The sequence below is a fragment of the Argiope bruennichi genome, chromosome 2, assembly GCF_947563725.1.
Source record: "Argiope bruennichi chromosome 2, qqArgBrue1.1, whole genome shotgun sequence".
Taxonomy (NCBI): Eukaryota; Metazoa; Arthropoda; class Arachnida; order Araneae; family Araneidae; genus Argiope; species Argiope bruennichi.
In genome coordinates, this window is record NC_079152.1 from 137,796,651 (window position 1) to 137,822,907 (window position 26,257).

At 34.7% G+C, this 26,257-nt stretch overlaps 2 protein-coding genes across 2 annotated transcripts; one reads left to right on the top strand and one right to left on the bottom strand.

Moving 5' to 3' along the window:
• Positions 1–6,043: 6,043 nt before the first annotated feature.
• Positions 6,044–21,581, bottom strand: LOC129962356 (uncharacterized). Its single transcript, XM_056076103.1, has 3 exons — positions 17,168–21,581; positions 15,211–15,431; positions 6,044–6,400 (listed from the first exon to the last, which is right to left on the bottom strand). The coding sequence occupies exons 1-3, from the start codon at positions 21,579–21,581 to the stop codon at positions 6,044–6,046; spliced, it is 4,992 nt and encodes a 1,663-aa protein (XP_055932078.1).
• Positions 21,582–22,331: 750 nt separating this feature from the next.
• Positions 22,332–26,033, top strand: LOC129962357 (uncharacterized). Its single transcript, XM_056076104.1, has one exon. The coding sequence runs from the start codon at positions 22,332–22,334 to the stop codon at positions 26,031–26,033; it is 3,702 nt and encodes a 1,233-aa protein (XP_055932079.1).
• The last annotated feature ends 224 nt before the right edge of the window (positions 26,034–26,257 follow it).

Below are 26,257 nucleotides of genomic sequence, written 5' to 3' on the forward strand. Positions count from 1 at the left end.
ATACCGTCGTCTAAACGATGATGTTCACTCATTTCACCTAAAAACCAGCAAGAAACAGCACGATCATTCAAAAAATGCACTAAAATCTGCAACTGTGTTGAAGAGTGGAATGAGATGAACAGCTCGATGCGGACTTTTATACCTCCTGCTGGCTTAGCAACGCCCACAAGAATACGTAAACTTATCTCAGGGCCAATTGCGCTACAGTGACCATATATGGTAATCAACTGTCCAGGTTTTGTGAGGTATTTTTAGAGAAATGTGCGAAAATGCTTTCCATCTCTTAATTTTGTCCACCAGTGTATTTAAACTGAAACTGACTGTTATCATAATATCCTGTTATAACACTGTGTACCTCAGTGATTTCTGTTTTAATAAATAAAGGTCTTTTCATTTAAAATCAATTTCCATATCAGCATTTAGTATATAATTTTTATTCCCAACTTCATTGCTACATGCATGTTTCACTTTTTTTTTCTATTTCTTTAGCACATCAATTTTGAATTATAAAATTCTGTAAACACATAAGTGTTTCTTTCAATTACTCTTTATATCCTATTTAACTTCTCTCTCTCTCTCTCTCTCTCTCTCTCTCTCTCTCTCTCTATATATATATATATATATATATATATATATATATATATATATATATATATATATATATATATATATATATATATATATATATATATATATATATATATATATGTGGTAAATTAACTTCACGAGAGGGCGCTCTGCGTTCTTCCGGTGATAGCCAGCAGTCGGAGGGCAGAGTTCAGAGTTCACTAGACGAGGGGAGAGAACAGACGTCCGCCGAGAAGGGTGCGACCGGAAACCGAGAAGACACGATACTCTGAAAAAAGGCCGAAACTGGAATTCTTGCGTTGAAGAATTCCTCTGCAAATGCCAGTGCACCACGAGTAGGTGGGAAAGATCCTTTGAACGACATCAACTGTCCATCTTCATGTAATATAAATTCCTTCTTCATCATTGAATTCCATTTGTAAAAACCATCCGAATCATCATTTGTTAATCAAGAATAAAAAGATTAAGCTAATTCAAGTGGACTGATGCATTAAAACCCATCACACCCACAACCATGGGAGCTCGAAGCCGGTGAACAGCAAATTTTAAAAGGTACTGTGCTACTTCTGTTTTATATTTATTCTGCCATGTTTCTGAAAATGAGTATCTTAAATAATTTAAAGATGTGTGATTTAAAAATACTTGCCGAAGAACTCGGTGAAACTGTGTCAGAAAATGCTAAAATTTTGGAACTTAAGAAATTAATTGAGAATTCTGATGTTTTTAAAACGGATCAAGAATTTGTCCGTGGCGTTATCAAATGGATCGTTGAGGATCGTACGGCTAAGGCAGTTACTGAACAATCCAAGTTAGAGATGGAAAGAATGAAATTGGCCCGACTCGAGAAGGAGATTGAGCTAGAAAAATTGAAAAAACAATCATTGCCTAGTGAGCGATCAAACGTGCCTTTTAGTGTTGAAAATTTAATAAGAAGTATTAAAACACTAACAATTTCTGTTCCTGATAAACCCGAGGCATTGCATTTGTTTTTTACTTCCTTAGAAAAGGCATTTATTACTAAAGAAGTTCCTAAAGACTTCCAAGCTGAGATATTAATTAATTTGCTAGGGGTTAAAGCTAATAATGTTTTAACGTATGCAACTGAGCAGGAATTGTCAGATTATGAAAAATTAAAAGAGTTATTTTATCTGAATTTCAGCCGACACCTCGAGAATGTCTTAGTAATTTTAAAAATGCTCAACGTTTACCAAGCGAATCGCACGTACAGTTCGCATCGCGATTAACTGCAACATTTGATTACTATTGTCAGGTAAGAGAAGTAAAAAGAGATTTTAAAAAATTATGTGATTTAATTGTTGCAGATAAGTTGTACGAAACTTTGGATTTCCGAACTAAAGAATACATAGGTATTCGCGAAGGAAAAACATGGTTTCCGCCAACTCAGTTAGGTTGCGAATGTGATTTATTTTTTTCATCTCGGGGTAAATCCTTATCTGAAGTCAGTAATTCTAATAGTAGTGAAACGAAAGCATAAAGGTTTCTAAAACAGGCAATGGAAAGTGAATCGTTCCGTCGAAACAAATATCAAAATGTTAACAGGAAAGGATTTGTTATGTATGCGGGGAAAAGGGGGAAAGCTTTCATTTCGCTCGTAACTGTCCAAAACGATTTGAAAAATCTACAAATGAAAGTGAGACAGAAAACAAATTTGTTATATCGGGAATTGGAACTAAGCCAAAAAATATGCTAGAATATATTGATATTTTTGTGGATGGAAAAAAAGTAAAATTTCTAAAAGATTCTGGAAGTGAACTTATAATTGTGAACAAATCCTTTTTTCCTATCAAAAAAATAATGGGAAATATACAAATTAAAACTTGTTTTGGAAATGAAGTTTCTGCTCAAACTGTAACCTTTTCATTTGCTTTTAATGAGGAATGTAAACCCGTTGAGATTGAGGCAGTTATAAGTGATCAATTAGTAATGGAGGGAATTTTCCCGCCAAAATGTCTGAGTCTTATTCAGAATAATGAATTGGTAAGCACCGAAAATAAACAGGTAGATGCATTGAGCAGGAATGCAGTGTGCATGGTCACCCGTTCCCAAAGCAAAATTACATCTAAGATCACAACTGCACAAGAAGCTGACGAACGTATGCAATTGCTGAAAACTCTGGTCGAGAAAGAACTCAAAGATGATTACTATATAAAAGAAGATGTCTTGTACGTACAGGTGGATGGACGTGAACTCATCGTTGTACCGGACGCGATGGAACTAGAGATCATTCGCGGGACAGGTGTGAAAATGCGAAACAAAACGGACCTAAGAATCAAAGAAATCCTAGATCAAGAATTCTTGCACGCCATGATTCAAGAAAAAGAAAAAATTCGTGAGGAGGCCAAAGCAAATATCTTCAAATTGCAAGAAGAGAAACCACGGCAATACAATAAATATCGTAGAATTGCCCCACTCTATAAAATAAACGACTTGGTAGCAATTAAAAGAACCCAGTTAGGAGAAGGTCTGAAGCTAAGACCTAAGTTTCTTGGACCTTACAAAGTAGTCAAGATAAAGCCACATGATCGTTACGACGTAGCAAAAGTAGGATCTCATGAAGGGCCTGAGGCAACTTCCACTTCAGCTGATCACATGAAGCCCTGGACTGATGCAATTGCAAATTGAGATCAATACATTTCTTTTTTTCATCATTACCCTTTTTTGTTTTTTTTATTTCTATAATTTGTCTTTAATGTCCTCTCTGTTTTTTTTTCCTTCATTTGTGGGTTTCAGAGTTCGGAGGACCTCACATGTCGATGGCCGAGCGATCACCAGTATTTCCTCTTTTAACCCTTTCTAGCGCCGTGGGAAGTATGCTTTCCACCAAATTTATCAATCTTTGTATGAAATTATGTAGGTTGGCATAAGTTCTGACAAATTTTTTTAGTAAGTCAGAAACTTAGATGTTTCAGTTCTTTATCTCAGACAAAATGATGTGTCTTGATATGTTACTTAATTATTAATTAACCAAATTAATTTATTAATCAAATTAAATTTATCTAATAAGCTAAATGAATCCCTTTTCTTATTCTAATTTCAAGCCTAAAAATATTTTAACATAATATGACTAGAAAAAAATGGCCCTTTAAAGGGTTAAACACATAATGTCACGTAGGTACTTTAGTGTGTTAGTGACATACACAAGAAGTAGAGCTAAACCAATTTATTAACTCAACTCTAAACTCAGAACACAGTGACTGACAGATCTTCTGCTTTTATACTAACAGGGAAAGTTCCAGAATACTTTTCTGATGACAATAAGAAAAGTCCAGAACACTTATCTGGTAAACTAAAGAAAAGTCCAGAATCTGCTGGAACATGAAATAAAGGAAAACATAAAACCAAGGAATTAAATATTTACAGAAACTGTGAATCGCATTGTCTCTAGCGGGATTTGAACTTAACGATCTCTTGATTATGAGACCAGTGCTATGACCATTGTAATGATTCAGCTTCTTCCCTGCTTGACCATGGTGACGCTTCTTTTTCCCACGCTCCATAATTAGCATCCAGATAGCAGTATCAGCAATGGCGATACCCTACCGTAGTGTAAGTGCTTCCAGAAGTGCCAGGTGGTCAACCCCTTTAAAGTAAGGACATTTGGGCAATTAGTGTGAGTCCAGATAAGGGACCCCACCTGTATTGCATTTGAAACAGATATAAACCTGCATTCCTTACATTGTGAAGGGTGGCTCCTCAACGGATTCCCACGGTCGATGGTAGACCAGTGAAGTTGTTGCTGAACGACTGTTGGATAACCGTGAAAATGGTCCGATGTGAATGAGGGCGGGGACATAAGTGCGAGGAGATTGGAAGAGAGAAGAATTGTGGAGAAGGAGGCAGAGTTCGGAGTGTCCGACAAGAATTCCACCCGAGAAGATTCGGTGGATCCCTGGAGCTACGTCTGTGTTTGCGAGAACGCTAAGAATCGGCTAGCTGTTTCCTTGGGAGGTTTCTCCGAAAGCATTCGAGGAACTATCCTTGTTGTGTCGAATAAGAATACTAATCACTCATTTAACCTAGGTGATGAACTGTAATTTTATGTAAATAAAGCTGTAAATAAAGAATTTGATCATAACGCTACCTTTTATTGGATCGAGACTTTACACCATTCGGCCATGGAGAGTCGACTGTCTCTTTTCAATGCGGCATTGCTCCCTGCTTAGAAGAACAGCGTCTCGATGTTATGACATTTAATTTTGTGGCTCTAGTTCTTGATCGATTCACAGGGCCAATATAAGGCGTCGCGTCTTCACGGGGAGTTGTCTCTTGAGAAATGTCTCTTTCCGGAACTTCCATACTTTCATAAGAATGTTGGTCGTCTTGTTCTTCTGGGGCATGGTATGGCTTCATGCGTAAGACGTGGACAACTTCCTTCGGTTACCGCCTTCTTGAACTGTGGTAGAAATCGGCTACTTCACAGGCGACGTTGGACAACCATCTCAAAACTTGATAAGGGCCGAAGTACCTCTTGAGGAGCTTCTCGGAAAGCCCTTTTTTACGAACTGGAATAAGAATCTACACAAAATCCCCTGGTTCGTATCCCGCCATCCAATGTTTGGAGCCATAAAGCCGGCGATCTTTCTGCTGAGCCTCGAGAGTTCGTGCACGAGCTAATTGCCTCGATTCTTCTGCCTTATTGATCAGATGACTCACGTAATCGTCTTCTTGGCCGAACTCGTTGGGGCAGAGGGGGAACATCGAATCCAACGGCGTTTCGGCTTCCCACCCATGCAGTAGGTAGAAGGGCGTAAAACCTGTCGTGTCCTGCTTGGCAGTGTTGTAGGCGAATGTGACGAACGGCAATATCTGGTCCCAGTTCTTCTGTTCTACATCAACATACGTAGAAAGAATATAATCTAGCGTTTTGTTGAATCGCTCTGTAAGGCCATTTGTTTGCGGATGATAGGTTGTTGTCATTCGATGAATGATATTGCACAGTCGATTAATATCGAACACTAGCTTGGACTGTAAAACTTGTCCACTGTCTGTAATGATAACTCGTGGAGCTCCATGCTTCAGGATTATGTCCTCTAGTAGGAATTTGGCGATTTGTGTAGCTTCCGCCGTCGGTAAAGCTCTGGTGACTGCGTACCGTGTCAAATAATCGGTGCATACTACAATACACTTGTTGCCGTCGTCCAATTTTGGAAATCGTCCTATCAGGTCGATTCCGATGTGATGGAAAGGAGCGGCAGCTGGGTGGAATAGGCACGAGATGACCTGGTGGCTTCTGAGGAATAGATTTTCTCCTTTGGCATTCTCGGAAGTGCATCACATATCTTCGAACATTTCTGTACAAGCCTGGCCGATGAAACCGCCTTCTTATTCAATCATACGTCCTGGTGAATCCTAAATGTCCGGATGTAGGGTCGTCATGGAGAAATTCTAGAATACTGAGCCGTAAATGCTTCGGGATCACTGGTAGAAATTTTTTTCAGGACGGATCAAAATTCTCCTTGTAGAGGACTCCGACTAATTCAAAGTTTTCCAGCCTGCTTGCTTCGGTACTTTGTTGGTCTCTTATTATTCTTGCCAATTCCGGATCTTTCATATGTTCTTCTGAGAGATCAGTGAATAAAGTGGCACCTATGGAGTCCCCAGACCCTGAAGCATTGACTTTTAATAGGTTTCTGGATAGACTATTAGCATCTTTGTGTTTTCTTCCACTTTTGTATACCACTGATACGTCGTATTCTTGGAGTAGCAGTGCCCATCTAGCGAGTCTTCCAGAGGGATCCTTCAGTCCTGTCAGCCAACACAGGGAATGATGGTCAGTGACGATCTTGAAAGCCTTTCCAAAGAGATATGGCCGAAACTTAGTTATAGCCCATATGGCCGCAAGGTATTCTCTTTCAGTTGTGGAATGGGGTCAATTCACGGTCACGTGCCATGTACCAAACAAACCGTTTCTGTTCAATTTTCAACCGTTCTACGCATTTCGTGATGTCTGCCGATAACGTTGATGAAACCATCGTTTAGTAAATATTACGCTAGCTGATCAATTATTAAAAACTTCTGATTTTTTCAAAAAAAAGATATTATTTTGAATTATTTAATCCAAATTTTCGTAGTTATATAATTTTATTTCTTATATTAAAAGTTTAATTATTATTTTCAATGGATTATTGTTTTTGCATAATTAATTAACATCGCTTTTTAATTCGTTTGGTGCCGCTTTATTCTTTCCTTTCCCATATCCCTTCCTTTTTTATCCAAAAGATACCTTTTGACAAATGACTATGGCAGTGTTTTTGAAAAATTACATGTGTTCTTTTTTACTTATTATTTAAATATTATTGAATGTTGAATCTTATGAATATCATCCCAAGCAGCAAGAGAAGTCGCTAAACGATTGGCCAATCATCGCAGCCATCTGATATACGCCGCCCGTATTTTGCCAATGTCACCTTTGCATTGGCGCGACATCGGATTTTGACCATATTTTTTTCTGTCGCCTCTGAAGATCGCTTTTTCATCGGGGCGAACTCCTACGGCGACTTAGTGAAAAAGACCGGCTCAAAGCAATCGGCCCATAGTCGCCTCGATGTCGGGAAAGTTGCTTTTCCTAGGTGGCGCTATTTTCCTAGGTGGCGCTAAATTTCCCATGAATCACCTGGCGTGTATTGAATTTTGAAATTCAACCAGCAACGCATACTGTCATTTCAAGAAACTTGGTAAGTGTAAAGTTTTTATTATTATATATTTGTAAATAATATATTATTTATTCTAAATAGTGAATAAAAAAGATTATTTTTGTTGAAGCCGTTCGAATTCGTTGCTTACCTGAAACATGGAGTTGCACGTGATATTATTAGCGTTAGGCGTAAGCGACCATTATCATTTCTTTTCTTGTTTGTATTCTTTTCAAGTGATTTTATTTCCTATCTTTTTTTTGTGTGTGTCTGTTCTTAAATTATTGCAGATATTTTTCCATTTCATTTACAATGCCTTTCCTTTTGTTAACAACAATTTCTAATGAAAAAAGTTTTTAAAAAAATATTAAATTGCGTTCTTATGTTTTGATTTTGCAATAACATTTGTGTTATTATTTTTATTTCGACATAAGGCTAAAAAAAATAGATTAGCACAATATATTTATTGTAAATTTCAAAAAAAAAAAAAAAAAATCTTTAAAACTTGCAATTATGTAGTTATATTTGAATACTCTTATGTGAATAGTTTATAATTATTTCACCTTTCATAAAATAGTAACATAAATTTTACACCCATTAGTTTATATTATTTTTCTCTATTGTCCTAAACATTATTATAATATTTGCCAATATAGTTCATTATCAGATTGAAAACATTATCAAGCTTATGAAGTTCTATATATCTATTTTACTCCTTAATTACATATCTCCAATTGCCAACAAATATTTTATTTGTACTTTTAAAAGAAGTGAAAGCTCAATCATTATTCTAATTAAGGAATATGTTTTTTAGGTTCATCAAATCTGCAAAAAGAAGCTCTTTTACTTGTTAATTACTCATCTCCAATTGTCAACAAATGTTTTATTTGTACTTTTAAATGAAGCGAAATCTCAATTACCATTATAATTGTTTTCTAGGTTCAGCAAAAAGGAAAAAGGAAATGTATAATTTTTTATATGTATCTGAAGATTCAGTTATACATATATATAATATTTATATAAATGTGTGTGGATTTTTAGAAATTTCAAACTCTTCAAGTATTACATAATAAATAAAGTTTAAATAAATTTTTTATAAATTACTTTGTGTCAATATTATTTATTCTTCTAAATTATAAGTCATAGTTTCAGGATTTTGCTTGAATGTATAAGTCATTACAGAAAATTCAGTAAAAAATTTCAAGTAAATTATTATTTTACTTTGTATTTCTAAAATATTATTTAATGAAGGTCTTTGTAAATAAATTGTTTTGCATAGTTGTTTTTCTTTTCTCCTAAAAATAAAGAGGGGAAAATAATAATTAAAAAAATATTTGTCTAAAGAAATTTTGTATAATTGAAAGTAATGTTTACTTTTTTAGGTATGGAGTTTTTGTGAAATATTCAGAGTTAATCATAGATCAAATTTGGTTCTTGTGCCATTAAACAAAACCAAACTAATCATAGATTTTTTAAAAAATTAGAAATTTGAAGTAAATTGTGCTTTTAAAATGTTATCAATTGGACATTAGCTAACACTAACATTTGTAATGAGGTATAAAATTTCTACGCCATAAAGTAACTTTGTAAGTTAATAATAAATAAGATTTCGCATAAGTGAAAGAAGTGTTGTATTTTTGTGCATGGAATTTTTGTGAAACATATTTTTCAAATATTCAGAGTTAATCATAGATCAAATTTGGTTATTTTGCCACAAATCTAAACCTCACTAAACATAAATTATGAAAATATTAGAAATTTGAAGTAACTTATTAATTTGTGCTTGTAAAATATTTTCTATTGAAGAAACATATAATAGGAATTATATAATTTAGTGTTTTAAACTATTTTTAACCAATGCATTAAATTTTAGGGTGTTAAAATAGGAATTTGTGTTTTATTCATTATTCTTTAGGAATTATTTGTTTATTGCTCACATTAAGCAATATAAAAGTGTGTATAGTAAAAAAAAATTTTTTTTTTAATAAGAATTATATATTTTTCTGTTTCGAATTTTTATAAAATAGCTTTTAAAAACAGATGATATAGGCAATATATATAATACATCTACTTTTAAATTTCTAATATCAGGTAAAATCATACTGATTAATTATATAATTGAAACTATGATTATGTTAACATTTCTTCCCATGCATTAAACAATGAAAATAAATAGGAAATATCAATGAAGGAAATAATCTTATATGTAGATAGATGTTGAGGTGATCAAATTTAAAATTATTTCAGATAATTTTAACATTTGTTTATTTTTTTTAAAGAGCAGTAAAAAAATGTCATTTAAACATTTTATAGGGTAAGATTGTGGTAAAATCTATGCTATAATAATAGTTAAAAAAAAGTTGGAAGAATTGTTAGAATGACATTTTCCATGAATTTTTTATCGAAAACAAGTATTTTATGGAATTTTAAATTTATCAAAATAAATAACAAACACTACTATTAATAGGTAAAAAAGAAAAGTAAACTATTCAAAATATCTCGTATTTTCAGTCTTTTGACAAAATTTTTTAAGTATGATAGTTTTAAATATTATGACACTAGTTTCTAGAGTTTGAGAAAATTGAATAACCATTAAACTAATATTTCAATTTGACACCAGCAAGTGTTCAGAAATAAATTGCCTATTGATTGGCATTTGGTTGCCCATTGCTAAAATACATGGGGAAATGATTGGTATTGGGTCGCCCATTGCTAAAATACATGGGGAAATGATTGGTATTGGGTCGCCGATTGTTAAAACACATGGGGAAATGATTGGTATTGGGTCGCCGATTGTTAAAACACATGGGGAAATGATTGGTATTGGGTCGCCCATTGATAAAACAGGTCGCGAAATGCTTGGTATAACGTCGCCCGTGATAATAACAAGTCGCCAAAGGATCGGCAAATTCGTCGAAAACAAGTCGGGGCGACCATCGCGCGGCGTACCACCGGGGGACATGACCAATGTCGGGGCGAGATCGCCTCCGATCTCGCCCCAATCTCGCTCGTTCCGTGGGGCGATACTTGGCCAATGGTTGGCCAACGATCTTTTGCTGCATGGGATTCTTTTTAAAAATAATTGTTACTCTTAGATAAGTTAATATTTTAAAGCTTACTAATAAAATTATTGCATTTTTTTCTTATGTAATTATTTTTATTAATATTGAAACTTTGATGTTTTCAGTTTGCTCAGAGGGAAGAACATGAAACTCAAATTAGTATATATTGAATAAATTAAGTTTACAATTTCAAATTATGAAATATAAAAGGCATAGATACCTTTTTTTAAATTTATGGAACTTATGAATCAGTTATTTCATTTTAATTTGTAGAAATCTTTAAAGGAAAACAAACAAAATCACATTTTCATAATTTTTATTTACACATTACAAAAAAATATAGATAAAATATATATGATAATTATTTGGAAAAATAGGATCAAATGGATGTTTTAATGCATTCACTAATTCAAAAAAAAACTATTTACTATTTATCAACATTTATTTTTATAGACACTTAGAAATAATATAAACACAGTATTACAAGAATGTCAATGCAAATGATGAAATCAGTTTTATTCAACAGAAACATCCTAGATACTAAAGAGCAGTTTTTTTTATCACTAATAAAAACATAATGTTGAACAATATACTTTTAAAGCAGAACATTTATGAATATTTTTTAATGCTAAAGATACATTGATAAAAATTACATTGAAAGAATATCATAAAATAAAACAAAAACATATAATACAGTAAATTTAATAAACAAGAATGTCATGATAAATATATATATATATAGAGAGAGAGAATTAAAATAGGATATAAAGAGTAGTTGAAAGAAACACTTTTATGCTTTCACAGAATTTTATAATTCAAAATTGATATGCTAAAAAAATAGAAAGAGTCCAATATTTTCTGGAATGAATCTCTTTCTTTCTTACAGAATTCTGAAGTTCTTGTAGCTGATTTTGAAAATTGCTGATCCTGTCGATTATTTCAGAAAAAGTAATAGTCTGGGAAGAAGCAAAGTACATTCCACTGAAATCAGAATTCATATAATTTTGCTTAGTAATCAATTCTCTTGCATTTATATACTTAACTAAATGGCATGTGTTTTTTCAAAACTTAAATATATATATATATATATATAGCATTCAATTTATCAAATTAAGAGCACTTTTAATAAAATACATCAATTATATATATATTATAACAGTCAATAAGAAAATTGGATTTTCAGTAGTTAGTAAAAGATTCACTTATTAAATAAATCTTTAAGAAATTTATTCACTTCCACCTAAGTTTAGCATTATAGCAGTTGTTATTTTTGCAACAGGAATTTGTTTACTTACATTAATTAAATTTAGATAAAATTTTTAGAAAAATGCAATGTAATATTCATGTAAACATTTTAAAACCTTCTAAGCATATTCAAAATTATCAGAAATTTCATCAAATGTGAATAAAGTAAATTAGAAATGTACTCATGTTTTTGATGGCAAATCGCTTCGAAGAGTTTTTCTAACAAATTACTGGAACAGCTATATTTAATAAATGGACACACACTGAATGAATTCTTCAAAATGATCGGAGCATATCACCGACTTCGAAGGCTTGAAAAAATCTGTACCAAAGCTATCAACCCAAGTCAGGATTGTTGAAAAGAAAATAAGAAAACATTTTATCATGACAGTCACTCTTGTGTTTCGCATTAAAGCATGCATCCATCAGCACACCAGTATTTCCTCTGTTAACACATAATAAGAGCAAAGAAAAGGACTCAAACATTATAACTTTAAATGTAAACAAGAAATCCGCTTCATACTTGGCGGAGAACGTTAATGGCAGACTGCTTGACGAAAGCGGTGCGGATGAAACTTAAATGCCATGCGCAAGAAGTACATGACATGTGACTTTTACGTCACATGAATTGACCCCATAGTTTCGCTCAGCCTTCGTCAGAGTACGCGATGCATAAGCTATTACTTTTTCCTTCCCATCTTGGATTTGGACCAATACTGCGCCGATTCCGTATCCACTCGCGTCGGTGTGTGCTTTAAGTTATTAAAAGCTTCCACTTGTTCAGGTCCCCAACAGAATTTTGTGCCCCCTTTCAATAACAACTAGGGATTGCAATATCGGACCAAAATTTCGATACCGGTATTAGAAATTTTAGAAAAGGAAAGAAAACACAGGTGTTTCTTTGTTTTATTTGCCAGTTTTATTAGTGTATAAATATCACAAAAAATAATTTGTAACTTATAAATTACTAACCGCTTTTGGCGACCAGCCGGTTCACCAATCTAAATGCACATTAAAATTTAAATAATTAAATATTTTATGTAACTCCTATTTTAATAGCTTCTTCATCAAAATATTTTAAAGCTACAAATTTTAATACTCATATAATTCATTTATAATATTATAAAGGCCTTCAACCATAACGTAATATGTATCTCTCTAATTTTCTTTTAGCTTCCGTAGAATTTATGCTTTAAGTTAAAGTGGAAATGGTTAAATTGCAATTAATATAAGGATTTTTTTTACTGAAACGAAGCATTTTTTTTAATATGAGTACTGAAAACAGAGTCGCTGAATATTTAAACTAAACTTTATGGGCACTAAAGAATATCTTTCTTAATTTATGTAATATCTCAAGAAGTTTTCTACAAAATTTTCTCCGATTTATCATGAAGAGATCAATTAATTAACAATGTTTAGTTTTAAATGCCTGAAACTCTAAGAAAATAAACAGAATCGTTTAAAATAATCGGTCGAAAACAGGTTAAGCCTTCAAAACGTCCGTATCCGTTGTCAACAATCAGAACACAATGCGCATGCGTGAATTTTCAACACCAGTTATGGTAATGCAAATGCGTGAATTTTTCTACGCTAGTTGGGGTAACGTTATGCAGATTAGAAATTTTTTATTTCCTTTATTCTGTTTTATTTTAATTCAAAAGTACTTCAGAATGAATCTGAAAGATCTATTAATTAACAATTTTTAATTTTAAATGCATCAAACATTAAGAAAATAAACAGAATCGTTTGAAATAATCGGCCGAAAAATGTTAAGCCTAGCCTCATTATTGTTGGAAGAAGAAAAAAACTGAAGCCTTACTCATTTGGCGGTGGGGAAAATGAAAAGATTTTTTGGCGGGAACATTAGTTTTTAATTAATAGTTAAAATTCTAATTAAAAATTCAAAAAAAAAAGAGCCCCAGGTGGACATTCTCCAAGGTATACATGTACCAAATTTGGTAGCTGTAGGTCAAACGGTCTGGCCTGTAGAGCGCCAACACACACACACACACACACACACACACACACTGAGCTTTATATAAGTATAGATAACAGTATATAAAGAATCAGAAAAAAGTAAAAAAACATCTTTTTTATTTAAATCACAAAAAAAAAAAAAGTGTAAATATCACTATTTAGTCTGTGGTACTATTATAAATTTTTGAAATGTGATCTTAGAAAACATAATGCATTGATTGTACTGTCATTAAACCTGAAAAGTAATTTTGTATAAAAATTACCAGCTGTCGAAAATGCTCTTTCGGTATCTACGCTAGTTGGTGCTACGCTAGTTAGTACTGTAAGCAATGTACGATATACTTTTTCCAAGTATTTAGCACTAAATCCCTAATCTTCAAATAAATCGATTTCTCGTCGGATGGTTTTGGATATAGCTGATTTCTGTATTGTATTTTGGTTCGTTGAATTTTTTTTTATTTATCGCTAGTTCTAATTTTTGTTCAAGAGACAATTCCTTTTCACTATCGACATTAGTGTCATCATAATATTCGATAACTGAATCGAATTCTTCTGAATGTGAATAGGTTTGTGGGTAAAAAAATTTTAAGAAAATTTACTCTAAACTTAATCAGATTTGAATTGGTTATTTTCTTTTCTTCTTTTTCATTTTTAAATTCATTATAATTATGTAAATACCATAAGACATTTTCTATTTCGGTATGCCTTTCTTCTGTGCGATTTTTCAATGTAATATATAATACTTCAGATAGTGATGTGTGCTGTTCTTTCAGTGACTGAAACATGAAATTTATTGTTGCATTAGCTGTTAATAAATTACAATCTCTCCGACATAATGCTCCAATAGTCAGTTTTATTGGAAGTAGAGCTAATATAGTCCTGGATATTAAGTTGAATTCACTATCTGAAAAATTCGATTATTGCTTTTTGGATTGGATTTCTCAGTATCAAAAATCGTTCCATCATTAGGAGTAAACTTTTCCAACGTATTTTAGAATATAATATTAACATATATTCTGTTTTATTTTCAATTAGTATATATTTTAGTAAATATCATTTTTTAAGGAGGAACGTTTAAATATCTTGACAATTTTTCGAACTTTATATATTATAGGAAGCAAATCTTGATGGGTTAATTTTTCATCCTCATTAGCACTATCTTCTTCCACAATTGCATTATCATTATCTTCATTGTCAGTATCACTCTCACTCTTACTCTCTTCAAAATTGAATCCGAAGTTTCTATATCCACAATATTTGGATTCTTTTGTTCTTTATTTTTTTGGTATAATACATCTATTACTCCTAATTGAATTCCATGTGCATAGCACAATTGCTGATTTGCACCAATCAACTTTCCAACTTTTTTCATAACTGTTGCTCCATCAGTCGTTTTGGATACAATATCTTTTTTCAGGGATAATCCATGTTTCGGTAATTTAGATTTACGAAATTAATTAAGCCGTTAATTAGCTAATTAGTTTCGCTCGTTAGGGAGACATAAAAACAAAAACTTATATTATTTTGCTATGTTCGCGATCCCTGAACATATAGTGGAGACAATTTAAAAATTTCTAGTAAATACCGAAAAAACGGTATTTAAACTTGTGAATACCGGTATTACAAAATTGTACAAATGGCTCAAAATACCGGTATTGAAGTAATCGTTATTTTGATCGAGTCACAGGGCCAGTATAAGGCGTCGCGTCTTCACAGGGAGTTGTCTCTTGAGAAATGTCTCTTTCCGGAACTTCCATACTTTCATAAGAATGTTGGTCGTCTTGTTCTTCTGGGGCATGGTATGGCTGCATGCGTAAGACGTGGACAACTTCCTTCGGTTTCCGCCTTCTTGAACTAGGGTCGAAATCGGCTACTTCATAGGTGACGTCGGACAACCACCTCAAAACTTGAAAAGACTCAGGAAAGAAAATGACTCAAAATTATTACTTCAAATGCAAACAAAAAATCCGCTTCATACTTGGCGGAGAACGTTAATGGCAGACTAGTCGACGAAAGCGGTGCGGATGAAACTTATGCGCAGAAGTTCATGACATGTGACTTTTACGTCACATGAATTGGCCCCGATGGAATCATTTCTACTGGGCGGAAAATCTGCAGAAGGGTAAAACAATATCTTTTCCCAATTTGTGGCACTTAAAAGTAGTAAACAATGTAGCAAATATTAAACAATGTAGGAAATGGAGATAATCAGTTTTAAAAGAATCGCATTTCAGAGCAATGCATAGATATATTACGTCGCCCATCCTTACAAATTTGATTTAAAATAGACATTTAAGGAAAAAAAAAAGTTTATATTGTTTCAAAATACTTTTTTAAGAATACAAAAAAGCCTATAAAAGGAGAATAAAATTAGTTATGCTTAGAATAATCCATTCATCTAATGATTCTTTCTAATTTTATAGAAGAAATGAATGGTTTCCTTTACAACGATCTTAGAAATCACATCTATAAAAGTATGTATTTGTATGAGAAATATTTACACGATAATATTTTTTTTCAAAATATATTAACAAAAAAGAATATAAGACCTCTTTGTTGTATAATACGTGGGAAAAAAATCAACTTAAAAAAAAAAAGATATTTTCTTTTTATTTTATTAATATAAAGTTAATCAGTTTCACATTAAGGTACCATGAAACCTCATGATGAAGACTTGACAATGCTTCGTTATAAAAAACAGCAGAAATGAGATAGAATTATCAAAAACTGCAATTACAAATTCAAGTAAATAGAATCTCAAGTTTCCTCAGTATTGATATTTTAACCTTGAAATACTGAAAAATGTGTTGAAAAAAATTATTCATAATGCTTAAAAATTAATAAACGATCGATCATTCTTAGGTGAATGTACCAAAAAGACATCGAAGGAGTCAGTTGATTTCAATTTTATGTACGATATTAATGTAAAATCTTAAAGTCGTCAAATACGTTGTAAGTAGAAAAGGAATAAAAAGAATCCCGGATTCCCTTCAATCTGAAATCGGCAAAGGAACAACTCCCCGCATCGACATTACGCTATGAAACGCATTTCAGAGATGTCGGCGCCCTGAGCCGACATCTCTGAAAGAAAAGAAGGTGTAAAAACCCTTTCTTTGGCGAGGGGTTTCTTTTGTATGAGCGGTAGAGACAGTGATCACTCCTTTTTAGTCCCAAAATTTTTATTCACAGGTTCATAAGGGACACAGCACAGATTACGACACAACATTATGAAAATATTACAAGAAACAACATCACGATCTAGCAGAGCGACCTTCCTCTGCTGCCTCTCAGCCAGTTCTCCCTCTCTCTCTCTTTCTCCTCCCCCACTTCCGTTAGGCAAGCGGGGTTACTCTCAGGGGTGAGAAGGGTTGCCAAAATTGGCATGTCTTACACGCCCCACCTAAGCATAAAATTAGCCCACAGTGGCTGATTTTATTACATGCATGAATAATATATAAATATACAAAAACACTATAACCTACTTACAAAATCAAAAACAAATAAATTCAAAATGATAAAAACTAATATAACATGTATACTGGTTTCGTACATATGCAAATATCAAAAATACAGACATAACTTTTTTTTTTTTTTTTTTTGTACAAGTGATGAATTATTTCAGTCGTGATAGAGCGTCCGCACCTCGATGCTGTACACCAGGTCTATGTGTGGTGGAATGATTCCACCTTTGTAGAGCTAGAGCCCAACGGGTTAGCTTTGGACTTTTAGGAGTGGTTTGGTTCAGATATTTAAGAGGATTGTGATCAGATATGATCTCCACCTTAGCACCATAAATCCACTTATCGAATTTATTCAGACCATATAGCACTGCCCAAGCCTCTTTCTCAATGCTTGCCCAATTCTTTTGTGCAGCGTTGAATTTTTGGCTGGCAAAAGCTATTGGTTTGTAAGACCCGTCAGCATCTTGCTGAGTTAAACAGCATCCTACACCATGATCAGACGCATCACAGTGTATCTGGAATGGCAAGTTGGCATCAGGGGTAGCAAGACTAGTAACCTCACAGAGTAATTCTTTCAGTTTCTCAAACGAGTTTTGTTCTTCTTCCCCCCAACTTACCTTGTTTGGCTTATTCTTCTTGGTTAATTCCGTGAGTGGAGTGGATATTTCCGCAAATTTTGGTATATATGTGCGGTAAAATCCCATTAATCCTAATACGGACCTGACCTCTTTTTTAGTGGTAGGTCTAGCTAATTTCTGTATTGCTAGAATTTTGTCTTTATCTGGACCATGTCTACCTCCACCTATAATATGGCCTAAATATTTTATTTGTTTGGTGGCGAAAGTACATTTATCCAGCCGTACAGAAAATCCTAATTCATCTAATTCTGTCAGTATAAGTTTTAAATGAAACAGATGCTCTTTAAAAGATTTAGAATAAATGACTACATCATCCATGTACGCCTGCGCATACTCTGAATGAGATTTCAAGGCACGGTTCATTTCACGTTGAAAAGTACCAGATGCTCCCGCCAGACCGAAAGGCATGGTCTTCCACTGGTACACAGCATTATGCGTAGCAAACGCCGTCAACCGTTTACTTTCCTCGTCCATTTTTATTTGCCAATATCCCTTTAAAAGATCTAAGCTACTTAACCAATGGCCTGACCCTGCAGTGAATATCAATTCTTGCAAATCTTTCATGGGAAAGACTGGAACTTTGGTGACTGCATTTAATGCTCTAAAATCAATGCGCATTCTCATTGAAGAATCCTTTTTAGCAACGCAAACAATCGGATGAGCAATTTCGGATACCGAAGGTTCTATCAAGTCTAATTCTAAAAGTTCTTGAACTTGACGTTCAACTTCCTTTCTGTATGCAATAGGAACACTATAACAATGAGGCTTTTTCTGTACCGTATTGGGCAATAGTTCAATTTTATGAGTGCCAACCGCAGCTGGTTGCACGGGTTTAGTAAAGATGCGTTTAAATTTAACGATTAAATTTTTAAGAGTTTCTAACTGAGAATTGTCTACATGTTTAATTTCAAGATTATCAAGAATTTCGAAAAATTCAGATTCTTTGGTAGCGGTTGGTAAAGTTTCAACATGCCCGAATTCTTTTTCTTCCTCAAAAATGACATTTATAGAGTTAGAACTAGCTATGTAATGTTTTAACTTATTTTGATGAATGTGCTTGGTAGAACCATCCGACATTTTAACTGAAAAAGAATGGGGATTACGTTTCTCAACGATAGTTGCAGGACCTTGCCATCTGGTAAATAATTTATTAGTCGAATCAGGTATTAATACTATCACCTGATCTCCGACTTTGTACACTCGGTTAGACGATCTTAAATTGTGATAATACGCCGCATTTTCCTGTTGTACTGCTGAAACAAGCTTAGCCTGCTCTGCAGCCTTCTCTAGTTTTGATTTTAAATTTTCCAGGTATTTGGAAACGGAAGTACTATTTAATTGTACATTATTAAATTTTCCTGTCCAAGTAGATTTTAGGATAGACAAAGAACCTTGTGGTGGTCTACCATAGAGTAACTGAAATGGCGACACACCTGTAGTTGAATGAGGTATTTCTCTGTACGCCCACAGCACATAAGGAATTTGTAAATGCCATCCCCTACCTTCTTCCCTGACTACATTATGCAACATGTTTTTTAAAGTTCTATTAAACCTCTCCACCAACCCATTTGATTGTGGATATCCAGGGGTAGAGAATCTTGGACTGCTCCCTATTCGTTTTTCAAACTCTTTAGTCAGTTCTGCCGTGAAATTGGTCCCGTTATCAGACGCGATAACATTAGGAATACCTGTCCTTGAAAATATACTTAACAAAGCTTCACATGTTGCCTTAGCATTCAGACTAGTCAACGGTATGGTTTCGCCCCACCTAGTATGTTGATCAACCAGACATAATATGTATTTATGTCCTTTCGCACTAGGAGGATCAATTGGACCTATAAGGTCTACATTCACTACCTGAAATGGTAATTCAGGCCTCACGACAGGCGTAATTGGCGTTCTGTCACTAGTCTTAACAGTCTGAGTGAGTTGACACTCTTTACATGAGTCGCAAAATTTTTTGACATCCGTCCGCATACCTTCCCAGAAGAAAGAGTACTTGATTCGTTCTAGAGTCTTTTTAGAACCCATATGACAACTAAACACTGAGGTATGAGCAAGTCTGAGTACCTCACCGCGTCTACACTTTGGAATTACCAGTTGCCCAATACTCTCCCCGAGTATTTTGTCTCTGTGAAACAGATAACCGTCTACCTCATAGTAGTTACTTTTGCCTTCTTTAGCATGCTTCCAAGCCGTTGCTAATTCGACACACTGTTCCTGCTCAGAGCGAAAAGTATCAGCGACCATGCTTCCCTTAACCGTCTCAGTGGTTACTTTCTCATCCTTATTATTAACCGTTCCCACTTCATTCCCACATGAAGTAATTTCACTTTGAGTTTTCTCAAAGATAATGCTATCCTGTGCTTTCTCCTGCAGATCACCCCTCAATTCCTGAGAGTTCTGAGCCAGTGAATTTCCTTCACTCCGGGCCCCTCCCAACATGTTTAGAATATCCGGTGGAAGCAACACATCCTCCACCAAAACATCTGCTAAAGCACATAAAACTTGCTGATGCACCACATTAACTTGGCCACCAGTAGCGAGACTTAACGGAACGTACACTAAAGGACATTTAACCGCCGGACCAAAAATACCCTTCAAATATACTGTAGAAGCACCTTCGACTGAAACTTCAGGAACTAAGTCCCTTTTGACAACTGTAATTTCCGTGCCAGAATCCACTAATGCTTCGGCTAGTTTCCCAGCTACACTGACAGATACCTTTGTCAATTTACAAAGTTTGTCTTCAATAGCATGCCTAGGAATTACTTTACCGAGTAAATCCACCCTAGCAGCTACTGTTTCCCCTTTTGATTCTGCTTCTGCACCCTCAGCGGAAACCTTGTTTACCTTAATCTTTTTATAGTCTGCTCCCTTAATTTTCGGACAATCTCGTCTAAAATGTTTATCGGAGCCACAAGTGTAACAAGTTAGCTTTCTAACTTCTGTGATTTTTGATTTTTCAAAATTTTTCTTAGGGCAAAAATTACTATTATCGGTCTTCTTCTCATTGAACTGTTGTTTTCCCCAATTACCCTGAAAACCTCTTTCATCATAATCATTTCTTTTGGCTCTCACTGACCCGTCATAGGATTTACCCTTGGATGCATAGAATACATCACAACGTTTACCCATTTCCTTTGGCTTAAACCAACTTTCCCCCTGTAGCACACCTATATGGGTTGCCGTTTCGGAATCCAATGTTTGGAACATTTTATCTGCTACAATGAGTTGATTTACAGTCTCAAAATCACTAGCACCCCTTGATTTGCAATAATACACCCACATGGATGTTAACCGAGATGCAAATTGAGAAAATGTTTCATCGTTGTTACGTTTAGCTTTGCGAAAATTTTCTAAACACAATTTCGGTGAAGGTTCGTATTCCTGTAATACTATTTTCTTCAAAGATTCATAATTTTTTAATTCGCCTTCTTCTATATTAACTAACAAATTAGACACTTTGTCTCCTAATAAACAAAGCAACACTTTTGGTTTAAATTCATAACTAACATTTTCATTTACAAATGCCTTTTCTAAGCTTGAAAAGAAATAGTCCCATCCGTCTGACTTACTAGGAACTTTAACTGTTAAGAGCCTAACCATCCTAACTATTTCATCTAATGATTTTGCAAGCACGACTTGATCACTATTTTGAACCAAACTTTGATTGATCCTGGATAATTCCACTTCTAGACGAAGTTTTTCGAGTGCAAACTTTTCCTTTTCCCTCTCTTGTTTTAGTTTATTTTCATTTTCAAGTTTTTGTTCCTGTTCTAACCTTCCAGCTACGATAACTTCTAAATATTCTTTTGCCTCTTCCTCGTTATAATGTTTACTAGCTAAAATTAATTCTTTCAGAATTACTTTAGACATGGTTTCGTCTGGCGACTCACCTAAATCTTCTGCTAGACAGATTAGGTCTGCCTTTTTACTTTTATTTAAGAAAGACATTTTTCAAGCTAAACCTAATGCCAAATTGCCTTACAATAATTCAAATCGAAATTAGATACTAACTAAAAAAATGAACTAAAATAAAAAAAAAATCTTACAGTGAAATTTCTGGAAGATATGTTCTATAGATACTGTTATTAAGAGTTTAGATTTTAAATTGTAGCGTGAATCCGCAATCTTCGACGAAGCGAGTAACAACTCAACTCCGGATTGAAACAACAACAACTTGGAAAAACTTGAAAAACGGATCAGCGTTGTGATCAGCAGCTGAAAAGATACTGAACTGTTTACTTTCGGAAATGCAGTCATTTAAACTTAATATGTATATAGAATAGCTTGTCTTGTCGTAGAAATAAATGTTATAGTTATTTTTTCAAGGAGAGTAGTTTTTTTCAATCACAGTAAAAGAACCCGTGTACCGAGTACACGACATGGCGTCCGCGACAGGACTGTGATTTGAAATCAACGATTCGAAAGGCAAGTGAATTTTTTTGACGATAAATTATTTGTTATTAGAAATTTGTCGATACTTTGAAGAATAACTGTTTCAGAAAAATTATGGAAGCTTTAAAGCTTAAACGAAAAACAGTTAGATCCGCATTTACTAGATTGTTTAATCATTTAGATGAGTCAGCGAAAACGGAAGTAAACATTGCAGATGATTTAGATTGTTTGGCAACCTTCCAACTGCTTGGCGAGAAAAATAATGAACTTTTGCAATTAAATGAAGATATTTTGAATCTTTTGTTGATGTCTGAAGACATAAATGAAGACGATATTGAAAAAGAATCTCGTTCAGCAGATGAGTATTCACTTAATTTTAAAAGGATGAGTTTATTAGTGGATCGAAAAACTAATCCCACTGTTAACGCTGATACATTATCTTCAGTTGGCGGTGAAAAGCGGAAATTCAAGCTGCCTCGTTTGGAACTGAAGAAATTTGGCGGGGAAATTAAAGATTGGCTGCCGTTTTGGGGACAATTCGTAAAAATTGATGAAGACAACGATATCGATGAAACCGACAAGTTTCAATACTTAGTCCAAGCAACTATTCCGAATTCCAGAGCGAGGGAATTAGTTGAAAGTTTTCCCCCTACCTCCGGAAATTATTGCAAGGCGATTGATTGTCTGAAATCTAGATTCGGCAGAGATGATTTATTGGTTGAATATTACGTTAGAGAATTGTTAAAATTGACACTCGCATTTAATCTAAAAGAGAAACATGTTGAATTATCAACTGTTTATGATCGACTTGAAACCCAGCTGAGATCATTAGAAACTCTTGGCGTTACTACAGCAAAGTATGCGGCCATGTTGTTTCCCTTGGTTGAGTCTTGTTTAAGTGAAGAAGTTTTAAGAGCCTGGCGGAGAAATGATAGAGGATTGGATGAAAAAGATGACACAAAAGAATCTCGATTGGAAAGTTTGATGAAATTTTTGAAGAACGAAGTTGAAAATGAGGACAGGATAGCTCTTGCTATGGAAGGCTTCTCTTTGAAAGAAAATAACAAAAATATAAAGATTAAAAGAGACTTGCCCACAGCTGCGGGACTTTTTTCAGGAAACCAAAAATCTGTTTTGAAGTGTGCATTTTGTGACAAGAACAATCATGAATCCAAAGAATGTCATGTTGCTCGAAATTTGGATTTAAGTGAGAAAATGAACCGATTGAAGAAAAGAGGTTGCTGTTTCAGATGTCTAAGTAACGGTCACGTGTCAAAGCTATGCAGGGTCCAAGTGAATTGTGGAATTTGTGGTCAAAGACATCATGCTGTGATGTGCCCTGATAGAAAGACCGTTGAGTCTTCTAACTCTCAAGAAGCAACGGAAAGTTCAATCAATTTTGGACAGTTCAATACATTGACCAATCCCACATGTTCTACAAGTGTGTTTCTACAAACCCTGGTCGTGGTTCTTCGAGGAGAAACACAGGATTTTGCTGTGAGGGCCCTCATAGACACTGGAAGCCAGAAATCTTATATTACGAAAGAAGCTGCTAAGAAAATGAAGTATCCTGCATTAAAAGAAACAACTCTTATTCATACTTTGTTTGGAGGGATGCAAAATCCTCAGAAACATTCAGAATACAAGATTTTTGTAAGTGATTTTAACAAAAATTATCATTGCACTTTTAACGCATTTGACCAAGAGAAAATCTGTGCCGAAATTTGTCAGATATCAACCGGATTTTGGTCAAAGGAACTAGAGGATAATGGAATCCATCTAACGGATCAAGAATGTTTACCATCTTGTTCTTCATCAACAATCCATTTGCTTATTGGTGCTGACATAGCAGGAAAATTGATGACTGGAAAAATCCTCAATTTAACTTGTGGATTAACTGCCACTGAGACTTTGCTTGGTTGGACACTTATGGGAAGAGCACCAAGCAGTTCAGACTCTATAAGCATGACAGTGACAAACTTACTTATAAAAGATTGTAATATAAGTGACTTATGTAAATTAGAAGCCATTGGAATTACTGATCCTACTGAATCGAAAAAGAAGACTGAAATGCATCAAGGTACTTCAGATTATTTTCGAAACACTCTGACGATTGATGAGGAAGGAAGGTACAAAGTCGCCTTACCTTGGGTGTTAGAATCATCCTGGCTCCCTGACAACAGGCAAATGGCCGAGAAACAACTTTCTTCTGTTTATAAAAAACTTGTAGAAAGCGAGAAGGTTGGATTATATGCAGATGTCTTTAAAAAACGGATTGCTGACGATGTCATTGAAGAAAGTGAAAATAAAAAAGAGTTAAATGCATACTATCTTCCGCACAGGCCTGTTTTTAAAGAGAACAGCATTACTACGAAAGTGAAACCAGTTTTCGATGCATCCGCATATATAAAGGGTACACCCTCACTGAATGCCTACTTAGAAAGCGGTCCTAATTTAATTGAACTTGTTCCTTCCCTACTGAATCGTCTCCGGAAATTTCCTGCTGGAATAGCATCGGACATTGAGAAGGCATTTCTTCAGATCGGAATCAGAGAGAGGTACAAGGATTATCTGCGATTTTTATGGAAAACCAAAGACAAGGGAATGAAAATCTACAGACATCGTAGAGTTGTGTTTGGTGTCACCTGCAGTCCATCCGTTTTAGCGGCAACTTTGAATTGCCATCTGGAAAAAGCACCTGAAGAGCTCTTGGATACTGAGGAAATTTTGAAGAATTCATTTTATGTGGATAATTGTGTCTGCAGTTTGAAGAATATAGATGAAGCAGATAAATTTATAGCTGAATCGCAAGCGTTGATGTCTTTAGGAAAATTCAATCTACGAGGCTGGGAATCAAATGCTTCACTTGAAATTATCGATCAACCCGACAAATACCAAACTGTATCCTTATTGGGTCTAAACTGGGACCTAAAACAAGATACTCTGTCTTGTATCATAAACTGTCCGAAAAATGAAAATCTGGTTCTTACTAAAAGAGATCTGCTTTCTTTGGCTCAGAGTATATTTGACCCTTTGGGTATATCTTCTCCTGTAACCATCATTCCAAAGTTTATGCTTCAAGAATCCTGGAATCTTGGACTTAAATGGGATGATGCCCTGCCAGAAGGTCTATCGAAACTATTTTGGAACTGGCTGAAGAGTATAAAGAATCTTTCAGAGGTCAAAATACCTCGATGGATGAAGCTGAGTCAAAATGAAGAAGGGAAAAAGAAGGAAAATATTTGGAAATTTATACCACCATCAGCTCCATGGTGGGGAGGATGGTGGGAGCGCCTTATTGCCCTAGTAAAATACCTTCTGAAGAAAGTTCTAAGCCGAGCATGCCTGAGTTACGAAGAATTGAATGTGATTCTATGCTATTGCGAAGACATCGTAAATTCAAGACCCATTACCTACGTTTCTGAACACCATGATTTGGAACCTATAACACCATTCATCAGAAAACGTAGAGAAAATGGAATTCCAGATCTTGACCACTTGGAACTATCTCCTGAGTATTTTTGCAAATGGCGACTGTATAGGTGTAAACTGCAAGAAGATCTCAGAAATCGATTCCGACTGGAATACTTGTGGCAGCTGAGGCAACAAACTAAGAAAATGATAAAAACCCACGATTACAAGGTGGGAGACGTGGTTATTGTCGAAGTAACCAATCAAAAACGTCTGAATTGGCCTCTGGGGAAAATAACAGAAATATTCCCTGGTAAGGACGGTTCAGTTCGTCTTGTGAAAGTAAAAACAAAGAAAGGTGAATTTCTGAGACCTGTACAGCGTCTCTACGCACTTGAAGTTCAAACGCCTTCAGTAGAGAATCTACTAGAGAAGAGAGCATCTGGAGTTGAAGATGAAAAAGAAGAGGCAGTACAACAGCAATATGTTGAACATCCTGAGCTACCAGAATCGGACGAAACGTCTCTGTCAAATCTAAATACCATGAAAACCCGTTTCGGCCGAAAGATTCAAGTTCCCAATTGGCTGGACCTGTGAACTGTTTGGACTAAAGAACATTTTGAGTTTTCTTGAAAAGAAAAACCCAAAAGGTGGGAGTGTAGCGTGAATCCGCAATCTTCGACGAAGCGAGTAACAACTCAACTCCGGATTGAAACAACAACAACTTGGAAAAACTTGAAAAACGGATCAGCGTTGTGATCAGCAGCTGAAAAGATACTGAACTGTTTACTTTCGGAAATGCAGTCATTTAAACTTAATAT

Excerpts from the sequence above, each read along its gene's own strand:
- LOC129962357 (XM_056076104.1), top strand. The coding sequence starts at position 22,332 with ATGTCTGAAGACATAAATGAAGACGATATTGAAAAAGAATCTCGTTCA.
- LOC129962356 (XM_056076103.1), bottom strand. The coding sequence starts at position 21,581 with ATGTCTTTCTTAAATAAAAGTAAAAAGGCAGACCTAATCTGTCTAGCA. Across the intron at positions 15,432-17,167 it reads ACCTGGTGTACAGCATCGAG|TTTTGAGGTGGTTGTCCGAC; the intron begins GTGCGGACGCTC and ends AGTCTTTTCAAG. Across the intron at positions 6,401-15,210 it reads CGACGCCTTATACTGGCCCT|GCTTTCAAGATCGTCACTGA; the intron begins GTGACTCGATCA and ends CTCTTTGGAAAG.